This window comes from Trichosurus vulpecula, chromosome 8, assembly GCF_011100635.1.
Source record: "Trichosurus vulpecula isolate mTriVul1 chromosome 8, mTriVul1.pri, whole genome shotgun sequence".
NCBI lineage: Eukaryota > Metazoa > Chordata > Mammalia > Diprotodontia > Phalangeridae > Trichosurus > Trichosurus vulpecula.
The window spans coordinates 57,697,208-57,710,350 of record NC_050580.1 but is presented as its reverse complement, the minus strand read 5'-3'; the positions used below and the strand labels follow the sequence as shown (position 1 = coordinate 57,710,350).

At 45.3% G+C, this 13,143-nt stretch overlaps 1 protein-coding gene across 1 annotated transcript in view; it reads right to left on the bottom strand.

Moving 5' to 3' along the window:
- LRMDA (leucine rich melanocyte differentiation associated) overlaps positions 1–6,529 on the bottom strand; it is a 1,324,152-nt gene extending 1,317,623 nt beyond the window's left edge. The window contains 1 exon segment of the mRNA XM_036736266.1: positions 6,496–6,529. Coding sequence (XP_036592161.1) covers positions 6,496–6,525 — 30 coding nt within the window. The 5' untranslated portion in view covers positions 6,526–6,529.
- Positions 6,530–13,143: the final 6,614 nt, after the last annotated feature.

The window sequence follows — 13,143 nt, the reverse complement described above, 5'->3', positions numbered from 1 at the left end:
ATATGTGTGTGTGTGTATACATACATATATATATAAAGCTCTGCAAATCAGTATCCTACTAAGGAGAAACCTACCTTTTCATAGGATTCTCCATACTATGAATGCCTCAAGCAGAGAAGGTACCACCTAGCTGTAAACTGGCCCTTGATGATCTGGGGCTTTAAGACTCTAGACAAGGCACAAATAACAAAGGTCTCTCATATCCTCAGAAGCATTTCTGCTCCATGAGGCATCTCACTGGTATCTCAGCTCTTCTCTGCAGAAACCATCCCCATCTTTACAAATCACCCTTTGGCCTCCTCCTGTCTTGCAGTGATTGCAAGCAAATAATACAGCAGCCCACCCCCTTTCATTCAGGCTCTAGTAACTTCAGGCAAAAAAAAGGAGGAGGGAGGGAGGGAGGGAGGGCTGAAAAATAGCTGACTCCAGTGAAATCATTTTGGCTTAAAAATCCATTTTCTGGAAAATAAGGAGCTCCAAGTTCAATCTAGCAAGCTCTCCCCTCTTCTACATAAGATCCATTCTTCATCACGGTCTCTGCCATCAGTTGTATTCACAGACAGATGGAAAGTCTCTTCATACTAGAAGGAAAGATGGCTTCAGCATGAGCATCAAAGTCTCCTGGGAAACCCACTCAAATAGCCATTTCTTCCTCCTTTCACAGGCTCCGATTAACCTGCCCAGCCCTCACCTTTCAAACTTGTTGGGCAGCTGGGGAACAAGTTTCACAGATGGGAAATGGATAGAACATTTCTAGTCATCCTCTTTGAGAAATAGAAAGGAGCCTAGAGGTCTTCAAGTCAATTCCCCTCATTTTAACCATGAGGAAACAGGCTCAGAAAGGTAAGTGACTTGCCCAAGGTCATACAGGTTAACTAGTGACAAAACCAGGACCAGAATCTAGACCTTCCAATCCAGTGTCCTGTCAAGATTTGGGAAATAATATCATCCTGAAAGGCAAAAACTGGAAGGAGGCAGAGCTGGGAGAAAGAAGGGCATATATGTGCTACCCGTTCTTTGCATAAGAATCCTCATCGGGGAAAAGAACTAAAGGGTAACTTCTCAGAAACGAAATCTCCAGTGAAAGCTGCCATAATGGGACAGTTAAGTCATGCTCAAATACCCACCAAGCATTTTATAGGTGTGTTTTATTAGCTGGCTCTTAGAATATCCTAACAATTATATTATCAAGAGCACAAGGAGACTTTAGGAAACAGATCAGTCCCCTCATTTTACATATAATGACACTGGATGAAGCTCACAAAGGTGAAATGATTTCCCAAAGGTCACCCAGATAATCAAGAAATAAGCCAGGATTCAAGGTCAGGATCCCTGACTTTAAATCTAATGCTGTCTCACTATACTAAAGGGGCAGTTCATTCCCATTCTACAAAAAGGGAAGGCTAAGGCTGAAAACAGCACAGTAATTTGGTACACCAGTTCTAATCTTCCTTCTTAACTCGGGCCCTATTGGTATGGGGTGGTCTCAGGATTTTCTCTCAGACCGTGCTCCTTTTTTCTTCTTCCATCAAAACAGAAAAAGTAAAGCTTTGAGTGTCTGTGAAATACGGACTGGGAAGACAACTGCTGTCATTTACCAAATAGCTCATGCATCTGCAGTTGCAAAAAGGAATAATCCTCCTAGGGTATGTGGGACTGCAAACTCCCTCCCCAACTTCTCCAACTGGTTTTGTGGATTGCAACACCTTGCTTACTGTGTTCAGGGAAATGGTGGAAGTTACTGACTGTATGACCCAGCAGAGGCCTATGACGGTAAAAGGATAAATACTAACAGAGGCTTTCAACCAAACACAGAATGAGTTGATTCAGAGTCATCCAGAAAAGGGTAGATCAAGCAACCAGAGACAATCTGGTCAGGGAAGACTTGAAAACAGAGAACAATGGCTAACAGGGAATCGGTCCAGGGCGCCAAGAAATTGTTATGAAAGAGGGAGACTAAAGGGAAAAGGAAAATCCACTTGGGATGTCTGACAGCTGTCTGGTACAGTGCAGCCTGAACTCAAGCATCAAGCCTGAAAGAACTCCAACTGAATCTTGCTTCTTTGGTGATTTCAAGGACTGAAAAAGGAAAAAAATCAGTCTAGGAGGGGTAGGGTAGCAAGCAGAAACAAGGGTGAGGCTAGGGACTGAAAGGGTCCCTTGAAACAAACATGGGCAATATGTAGTGTAAGTACTAGGGGTAGCTAAGTGGCACAGTGGCTAGAGTGCCAGCCCTAGAGTCAGGATGAATTCAAATCCAGCCTCAGATACTTCCTAGCTGTATGACTCTGGGCAGGTCACCTAACCCTGGCCTGCTTCAGTTCCCTCATCTGTTAAATGAGCTGGAGAAAGAACATTCCAGTAGCTTTGCCAAGAAAACCCCAAATGGAGTCATGGAGTTGGACATGACTGAAATGACTTAACAACAATAAAGTATTATTTATTATCTCCACTTTACAATTCACAGAGAATGATTTGATTTGCTCGCCATTACAAGGCAAAGTCAGAACTTTAACCCAGGGCTTCAGATGCCACCATTAAGCTAACTCAAGTTGAAATGAAACAAGCTGTGCCCTTGTAATTTATCTGCCAAACCTTGCCATGACACATGCTCCTTAGACACATAATGATGGGTGAATTCATTTCAAAAAGATAATGCTACATATGGGTGTTCTACCAATTGATATGGATGGCAGGAGTGAGGGTAAAGTTGGAGGGAGGTATTGTTAAGAGGACCTGGGTTCAAATCCAACCCCAGATGCAAGCAGTATCATAATACTCATATTGCCTCAGCTTCCTCATCTGCAAAACTAAAAAGTTGGACTCCAAGATCTCTAAGGTTCTTTCCAGCTCTAAATGTACAATCCTATAATATCGCAGTGGAATGGCAACAAAGTTGTTGCAAAATAATAATTTATGCCAGGTATGGCTATGTTATAATTTGTGATAATAACAGTGATGATAGCTTATATTTATATAACACTTCACAACTTATAAAGCCCAGCAACCCTGCAGGATTAAGTAGAACAGTATTATTTCCCCCCCCCTTATAGATTAGAAAATGGTCTCAGAGAGATAAATGATTGGTACCCAGTGATGTGGCAGGGCCAGCACTTGAATCCAGGTCTTTTAAATCCAAGTTTTCTACCCTGGTTCTCTTGAGTAGCAGCAAGAAGCTTTCTGAGGCATTGAGTTAGGGTTCCTTCAGTTTAGGGGTTACTTGATCAACTCCATTATTCCTGGCAAAAGCATTTCTGGGAACAATGGGATGGCCAGGAAAGGGAACTCATTTATGAAGTCTGGCTTGCTCAAAATGCATGCCACTGGCTGAAAGCAGATTGGAAGAAATATGTCCCATAATGGCAGGGTGCTACAAAATGGTTGCAATTAGGAATAGTAACAGTGTGCTACAGACACCATAATACAGTAGCCCATGGTCAAAGGATATGAACAGGTAGTTTTCAGACAAAAAAAAAATCAAAGCTATCTAAATGCTCTAAATCACTATTGATCAGAAAAATGCAAATTAAAACAACTCTGAGGTACCATCTCATACCTATCAGAGTAGCTAATATGACAAAAAAAAGGAAAATGTTGGATGCTGAGGGAAAACTGGGACACTAATGCACTGTTGGTGGAGTTGTGAACTGATCTAACCATTCTGGAAAGAAATTTGGAACTATGTCCAAAGAGCTATAAAACTGTGCATACCCTTTGATCCAGAGATACCACTTCTAGGTCTATGACATCCAAAAAAATGGAAAAGGGACTATTTGTACAAAAGTATTTATAGCAGCTCTTTTTGTGGTGGCTTAGACTTGGATATTGAAGGGATATCCATCAATTGGGGTATGGCTAAACAAGCCGCAGCTTGTTTATGATTGTATATGATTGTAATGAAATATTATTGTGCTATAAGAAAGGACAAGCAGGATGATTTCAGAAAAATCTGGAAAGATTTATATGAACCGATGCAAAGTGAAGTGAACAGAACCAGGAGAATGTTGTATACAATAACAGCAATATTGTTCAATGAAGAACTGTGAATGACTTAGCTATTCTCAGCAATACAATGATCCAAGACAATCTCAAAGGACTAATGATTAAGTATAGTATCCACACCCAGAGAAAGAAGTGATACAGATTGAATAGAGACTGAAGCATGCTATTTTTCACTTTCTTTTTTTTCTTTTATTCCAGTTTTCTTGTACAAAATGACTAATATGGAAATATTTTACATAATTGCCCATGTATAACCTATATCTTATTGCTTACTGTCTCAGAGAGGGGTAAGGGAGAGATAGAATTTGGAACTCAAAACTTTAACTAAAAACATTTAAAAAAATTTTTAATACAGTAGCCATAAGACCCAGCATTCCTGAAGCAAGTACTGCTTTGGATGGGTAGAGACAGGGTAGGCACACCTGGAGGATATTTTCCTAAGTAAAGACTTTCTAGCTCCTCTCTAACCTAACAGATTGAAGTCACTCAACAGTCATATCACTAAGTGACCCTCTCCAGGCCTCATGTGCGTTTCCTCAAGCTTCCCTCCCACCCAAAAAAAGGAACAAAAATCACTAGCAAAACTACCCAAAGGAACACAATGTAGGAGGAAGGCACGCCTTCATTCCCATGCAGAATAACTTCCACTTTAAAGTTTAAAAAGCACTTTCACATACATATATATAATCTGTTTGAACCTGTTGACAATCTTGTGAGAGAGCCAAAGCAAGTTGTATTATCTTCATTTTTAGAGCAAAGAAAGATTTACAGATGAGGGTCAGATAATTCATATGACTTGGCCAAGCTCATACGGCTAATCATAGGATCATAGCTCTCCAGCTGGAAGGGACCTCAGAGGCTGCCTGTTGGAAAATGAGGCCTCCAAAGATTAAATGACTAGCCCGAGTTCACACAGATAGTAAACAGCAGTCAGAATTTGAACCCAGATCCTTTTACTCCCACACTACCACCCTGTCAGTGGAAAGGACCTGAAATCAGATCTTCTGACTGCAAATGCAACGGTCTTCCCACTCCGCCATGTTCTGCACTTAAGTACATCCTTCACAATTACAAGTCACCCTCATGAAAAGAGGAGAAGCATTCCTGGCTGGAGAATGGAGAAACCCCAGTCCCTTAGTGCTGGATTTGGGGATCAAAACAACTCCAGCTCCCATAAAAGGGGATATTCTGAAATTCAGTACACAGCTGCCTCAGTTATGAGTGACCCTGTTAGAAGTAAGAGGGGTTATTCTAGCCAGCCCCTTGCCTCCACCCCTAAACTCCTAGGCTAGCACATAACCACCCTTCTTTCTGGGTCTCTTCTCCTGCTGTGATTCCCCCAACTGAAACAAACCTAAGCTCTGAGCAGGCTAAAGAAGAGTCACTTTGCTATTACTCAGTTGTGAGTGGGGGGGAAGGGGGAGATGTCAAAGAGACTAGGACCCTTAAAGGAATACAGCAAAAAGGTGAGGACAGCTCCCAGCAGGTCCTCAATAAATACTAATTAACTGACGGATTACCTAACGGGGCTGTAAAACACTACCAGCATTTATTTAGAAAAGAGAAAGATCTTTCCCAGCCCAGCCATGTTAAACTGTCTGATCCGGCCTGGCCTTAGGCAATCTAGGAAAACCAGCATAGAATACCCTAGTCTGGGTGTGAAGTAGAGATGGGGGTGGAGATAGGAGAGTGAATCTAACTCTAAACCTGACATAGGACTGATGAGATCTGATTATGCCAGCAGCTGAGCAGCACCCAACACACACATATACCTTATGGCTAAGAAACCATCCCTCCAGCAATGACTAGGCACCTCCCTGAAGATTCCCCATGTGGGTGAATGCATGTGTGTGTCTCACCCACCCAGGGTATGAAAACAGTGCTAATTCACTCTCCATGGAAACCTGCTGGAGAAAGTAGGTGTCCTGGCAAATAAAACAATTATCTGCCGTTTTCCCCATCCCACCACGCTCCTGCCAAGACGGGGGGAGGGATTATTATTTTTGTGTGCGAATATTAGAACAGAATGTCTCCTTCCAATACAGTAGTTATTCATTGGTGTTTGATCATGGACAAGCCAGGCTCCGAAGAGGTCAGGAAAAATGTGTGCAGTCGCCTTTATCATTCTATGCCCCCAAACACCCTGGCAGGTCTTGTGCCAGCTAGCAAAAGCTATAGGCACCCTCTCCCATCTCGACCCCCACGCGAGGGTATTCTGTCCTGGGTTTTGTTTCTTGTCTCCTAGACTGCCTAAGGCCAGGCCAAATAAGACAGTTTAACAAGACTGGGCTGGGAGGGAGCAGGGAAGTGGGCATCTATGGTGGGCAAGGTGATATACTGAAATTGAGGAGAGGGTCTGCTCCAGTTCCCTCACCCCTACCCCGTGGGTGTCTGTGTCTTAGGGCCCTCCTCCCCCTGGCCCTTTTCCCAAGGTGGCTAGGGGGTACGGGGCAGTAAAGCGTCCTCCCTCCATTTCTCAGGCTAAGGACTTACTTGGGTTCCACTAACCACGAGCCCTGCCATAGTGGGCGCGGAGCCAGGGGAGGACCTGGGCTGGGCTGGGCTGGGCTGGATGGGAACGGGAAAAGGCCGGGGCGGGCGCAGGGCGCACTGGGCAGGAACGCGGAGGGCAGAGTGGGCCAGGGCTCGGCTAGGCTTGGCTCAGCTCGCGGGCCACTGGCCGCGTTTCCTTCCGCACGGCACGGTCAGCTGATAGCGGCGGAAGGCGGAGGCTACAGCTCGCTGCTTTCCGAGGCGGGACCGAGGCTCCGAGCAGACCACAGCCGGGCAGCGGAGGCGCTAGCGCCCCGGCGCCTGCCCTCCAGCCGGCCCGGGTAACCCACGCCACGCCCTCCGTCAGGTGAGACGAGGAATGCGGCAGCAGGTGACTGGACCTGGCTGCCCGAAGTCACCGTATAGCGCCCAGGAAGGCGACAGCTGGAAGAGCGCCTGGGGAGTCAGTGCAGTAAGCTGTGATTAAGCGCCTACTGTGTGCCTGGCACTTTGCTAGTCGCTGGGGTTCAAAGGCAGTACAACGGCATTGCTTGAGCAAATTCTCTATGCCTGACACTATATTATGTACTAGAATATAAGACAAAAAAGAAAGAGTTCCTGCCCTCCGGAAGCCAAAGCTAAGGTAGTGAGGAGTAAGGGAAAGAAGCTTGTAACAGTACATTGACACCTATATACAAAGTAATACCGAGTAATTTCAAGAGGAAAGCTGTAGCAATTGTGGGTCAATTAGTCAAGGCTGCACAGTGGTAGACACAGGCTCCTGACTCCCAGGCCAGTATTCTTTTTACACACACACACACACACACACACACACACACAGCTTCCTTTATCCATTTTCCTCAGCATAGTGCCATAGATTTAGAATTGGAAATGTCCTTGGTGGTCATATAATTGCAATACTCATTATTTTACAGATGGGGAAACTAAAGCCCATAGAGATAAGGAGACTTGCCCAAGGTCACACTTGTAGCAAGTGGCAGAAATGAAATTAGAACTCAGGGCCCTGTACTAGGAGGAAGTGTCAGGGAGTTATAAATAAAATGTTACTGGAGAAGGAGCATAGTGTTTGAACTGGAAGTGATCTCAGAGACCATGAGTCAGGAGGAACCTGACTTCAAATTCTGCCTCTGATTCTCATTAGTTGTGAGGCATTGTACAGGTCTCTTAGCCTCTATGAGTCACAATGTCCTTGCCTGTAAAATGTCAATAATATTAATAATATTGGCCTCAATAATTATTATTGGCCTTGAAACCAGTGGCTTCACAGCATTACCATAAGGATCAAATGAGATAATATATGTGATGTGATTTAAACCATATACAAACCGGTTATTGCTATTATCTGCCTAGGCACAATGAGGTAGAAATGTTATCTCAGCTTCACAACAGCATATTCATATGTTTGTTTTCTCTCAGTTCCACCAACATTTGTCATTTTCCTTCTTTGTAAACTTTGCCAGTCTGAGGGGGATGAGACTGTACCTAAGAATTCCTTTAATTTGCATTTCTAATTTAAGGATTTGGAGCATTTTACACACAGCTATCGATGGTTTGGATTCCCAAGATATTTGTGAAGACTACTCTAACTGGAGATTTGTTTTTGAAGGAAGTAGAGAATATTCTAGGCCAAAGAGACAGAGTCAGATCATACCAAGAAAAGGCATGACTTTTTATTCTTTATCTCCTTCCCTGACATCAGCCCCTCCAGCTTTGTTATGACACTGACTTGGTATGGCCATCCTGAGTCCAGCAGCATGTGATGATGTTTCTGAGGTTCCCGGCATCCAACTAACTGGCCTCAGCCGCTACAGGAGGGGAAGGGAGAGCTAGGGCCTTTCCTGTATTACACAACCCTGTGGTATAACAGTCCCTAACAACATCAGCAGGGTCTCACCCCCTACTTCCACCCCCACAAGAACCAGCCTTTGGGGGAAAAGGAGGTCAGGTTGGTAAGTGGCTAGGCAGGGAGAAATCCCAGACCCTTGCCTACCAGATCCCTGCAAATATTAGAATCTGCATTGAAGGAGATGTTTGTGTCTTCTGTCTCCCCTCCCTGCCCTCTCAGATACCCTCCATTCACTTTCATTCAAGGGACAAAAATCAAGAAGCCAAGTTTTAACTTAATTTGCCAGAGGAAAAAAATAGGGACTGAACCTGTGGTTTCATCGATACAGAGAAATACGGGAACACCTCCCACCAATGCAGGCCAAATTTTCTCTGCAATTTATTAATCTTAGGAGAATTAGAGTCAGGGATGGTGAGCCATATCTGTAATCCCAGCTACCTGAGAGGCTCAGACCAGCAGATCTCTTGAGTATGGGAATTCTGAGCAGTGGTGAGCTATGACTATCAGGTGTCTTCACTGAGTTAGACATCAATATGTGAGCCTCCCCCAAATGGGGGAGGGGCGCCAGGTTGTCTAAGAAAGGGCAAACCAGTCCACATCAAAAATGGAACAGGTCAAAGTTCCTGTGCCAGTTAGTAGTGGGATTGGCCACTGAGTAGATCCAAGATGGAGAGACTCAGTCTTGACAAAAATCTTAAGAGTTGCCCAGAGCAACTGGGAGGTGGTCACTTGCCCAGGGTCACACAGTTAGAGGCAGGATTTGAACCCACTTCTTCCCAGTTTTGATACCCATCTTTATTTAATTAGTATATCTAATCCCTTTACCCCAGGAGAATTGGAAAAGATTTTCCCTGGGTGGTGAGACTTCCTTCTCATTCAATTCAACTCCCATCCCTCTCTTAAAATGTCTGTACTCAAAGAACTTTAATACTTGGTGACCTCGGACCAGACCTCAGTTCCCTCACTTATAAAGTAAAGATTGTGAAGGCATGGGCCTAGAACTGGAAGGACCTCAGAGGCCACCTAATCCAGCCCCCTCCTATGACAGATGAGGACACTGATGTCCAGGGAGGTTAAGGGTATAGTTCTTACACTTCCTACTTCACAGGTCTGTTGTGAGGAAAAGACTTCAGAAAACTTCTAGGCCCCATAGAAATGGGATAACTATTGGGATTGTTAAACCCCAGACAGACTCCAAGAATGGCACCCAAAGACAATGTAAACCCGAGAATCCAGAGAATCCAGGGGCTTGGAATTCTAGAGCTCCTTCTCCCTAAGCACAGTGCTTTGCACATAGTAGATGCTTAATAAATAAGTACTTGATGCATGGAATGGAATGTACGGGCCCCCAAGTGTAGATTGAACCAGCATCCCAAGCATGTGCTCTTTGAGAGTTTATATTGTTCCCCACTCCCCCACCCCCAGCATCTGCAAAAAAAAAAAACCAACTCCTAGATACTTCTTCATTTTTGTTGTTACTTCGTTGTCTTCCCCTTTCACATTCTACCCTCTCAGTCAAATGGGTTTAGGTACAATATTATAAAAGAGGGAAGACTGAGGTTGGTTTGATGTGCCAGTGGGCTCAGAACATCATCTCCACACGATGGGACACAGCTCACTCGACCAGTTGCTTCTCCTTTCTAAATTAGCAGCGTTCGTAGGAGGGTTTTGCTCGTTCTCAGAGGCTGAGCAGCATTTAGGGGCCTCAAGGCGGGGTTGCTGATGATTACTAACAGTGATGATGGTTATGTCTTACTGGCAATATTGCTGCCCCATAGATATTGGTCTTTGGGCTGCTGTTATTATTATCAGCATTTTTATCTCTGGCTTCTGAACCCTCCCTTCCCTTCCACCTGAAGCAGCAAACTAAAGAAGGAAGAGACGCAGGAATACTGGATTGTTGGTTTTTTCTAGTCATTTGTGGGGGAGTGGGGGGAGGAAACCCAAGCCTGGAGATTCAGCTGAGCAAAAAAACAAGCCCTCTAGAGATAAGGGAGATCAAAGGAAACCTTCCCCCAGCCTGTTTCCCCCACCCCTCTTTCTATTCCTCCTCCTCCTTCCTTTCTCTGCCTGCCTCTCGTCCCTTTCTTTCCATTGTCTGACAAGGGGATGCTCCTGAAGCCTTTGTTTGCTTTCTCTCCCAGAAAAGGAGGAAGTGGGATCAGTTGAACCGCAGTCTTGATCTTTGCCCCCTGCGTGTCTCCTTTCATCCAGGGCTCTCCCAGAGCTGCTTTCACAGGCGGGAGGGAGCTTAGGAGCAGGGGAAGGAGCTAACCCGACAACAAGCCCAGACTTCCTGAGAAGTGTAAATAGAGCTCCAAGAACGCAGGGGGGTAAGGGCGGGGGGGGGGGGCGGGGGAGCTGAGGGAGGGACTCCAGAGGGCCTTTCATCTGGAACCTGGGAGGGTCAGAAATGGAAGGAGCCTTAGAGGTCAGTTAGTCCAACCTCCTTTCTATAGATGAGGAGCCCAAATAACTCAACTGACTAGCCCGTGGTCACAGACTGGAGAAAGTTGGACTCCATACCAGATCTGATTGTCAAGACCTGTATTCTTTCCTGTGCCCTACCTACCACCCTCCCTCCAGGCAGGGCTGCGTCTACTACCCCCAGCATAGACATACAGTACTGCCCGTTGGACTTCCATGTGGACACTGTATTAGAGGTCACCAACAGCACTGAAATGGGCAGTGGCCCTTTCTAAAGGTCCTTCCAACGCCCTCCCAGGGTGAACCTTCCTGTTCTGGCTGTGTCTCACTCACAGCCTTCCCAGATAGGATCTTTGCTTATGTCAGCAAAGTTGGGGAGAGAACCCACACAGTCTGCTGGAGGACAGAGAAGCTCTCAGTTATCCCCTTCACTTTCTTTCCTGTCATCAGTTTCACTTTCTTACTGGAGGTCATCTTCAGAAAGGAGTTCGAAACTCGCCTCTGAGTATGACCTTGGGCAAAATGCTTACGCTTCAGGGGCCTCGTACAATAATGGAGCTGGACTAGATGTCCTCTGAGGTCCCTCCCAAAGCTGGGGCTATCCCAGGGGTGTGAGCTGGTCAAGGAGAGTTTGTCCTTTCCCCAGAGAAAAGAAACTGCAGTGACCTGAGTCTCTGGGCACTCTGTCCAGTGGTGGTGGCTGAACTCAGGGCAGCTTGACCATAGGAGGGTGACCTGCCCTAAAGAGTCACCTTTGGGGGAGGAGAGGGGATAAATTGAAGAAGAAGAAGCATTTTCGTTTTCTTGCACAGTCCCCAAGCAGGGGCTCTGTCTACCCCCTGTCTTCCAGCGGAGTTTTCCTTGAGATCACCCAGGTCATATAAACCCCGAAAGGGGTCTAGTTCTTCCCTGGTCACATTCTTGGCAGCAGAGCGCCATCTCAATATTTCCCCTTGGCAAGAAAGATCACATTAATGAAAGATATTTCCCAATTGCCCAACTTAAAACTCTCCTCCCAAAAATCTTCCCAAATTAGCCTCCCCACTCCAATGTTCCTTTATTCTTCTTCCCTTCTGTACTGTTGTCCTCTGTTTGAACTCTCCCCATTTATCCTTGTTTGCCTGATGTTTTCAGGACTGAGTTGTGGTAGGCAGCTTCTGAGGTCCTTGTCTAATACAACTCTGAAATTCTGGGATTCTGTCACTGGCTCACTTGTGTTCGTGGACACATGTCCTCCCTCCCCATTAGATAGGATCTTTCATCTTTCAACCTTGTATTCTCTTAATGGACCCAGGGTACTTAGGGCTCAGTCCGTGTAAGTGCTGTCATAAGGTGAGGAGAACTCATAGAATGAGATCGATTTATGCTGTGTCTGCACCAAGCTGATCACTATTGCCTAAGCTCCTGCTCCAGCCCCATACTTGAACCTGCTGTCTACAAGGCCACAAAAGAAATTGGTGAGAAGCCCCTGAACACCAGCTGCTTATGACTGATTGAAGGAAATGGTGCTTCAAAAATCACCTGGGTCAAAACTGACTATTCCAACTAACTGACTGCCGGTACAGCTAGGTGGCGCCATAGTGCAAAGAGCAACAGACCTGGCATAAGGAAGACTCCTCTTCCTCAGTTCAAATCTGGTATCAGACACTTACTAGCTGTGTGACCCTGGGCAAGTCACTTCACCCTGTTTGCCTCAGTTTCCTCATTTGCAAAATGAGCTGGAGAAGGAAATGGCCAACCACTCCAGTAGCTTGGCCAAGAAAACCCCAAATGGGGTTGGATGTGACTAAAAGAAAAAAAAGATTGTGGAGTAGGTAGATTCATGCTGAGAGGTGATACAAAGATGTCAAGAAATTCGACATCTAAAGGCTAAAATTTTGACACTGGTAGTTCTGTGAGCTCACCAACGTGGGTATTGTCTCTACTATGGCAAATAGCTGCCCATCCAAGCCCTTATCAATTTGGGTACTGCCTCCACTGTTAGAAAGAGCAGCCTCTCCATGCTTTCCCCTCCTATGTGATTTTTGCCTGTGTTCTTCCTTAAATCCTCTAAAGAGGGTCTACCCAATATGTTAGAAGCCTTGCCCTAGGCTCATAGACTTAGAGCAGGGAGGGGAATTAAAGGGCATTCAATCCAACTCCCACATTTTATAGATTTTATACATTTTACATATGAGAAAACTAAGGCCCAGACAAATTAAGCGAAATACCCAAGATCACATAAGTAATAAGAGTCAGGGTTTGACCTTTGGTCCTCTGACTAGTCATTGCTCTAGAGGAAGCTCAACCATCGCGGCCTACCCTTTTTTTTTTACATTTTGTGAGTACTAGTACAAAACTGGATAAGCCCACCG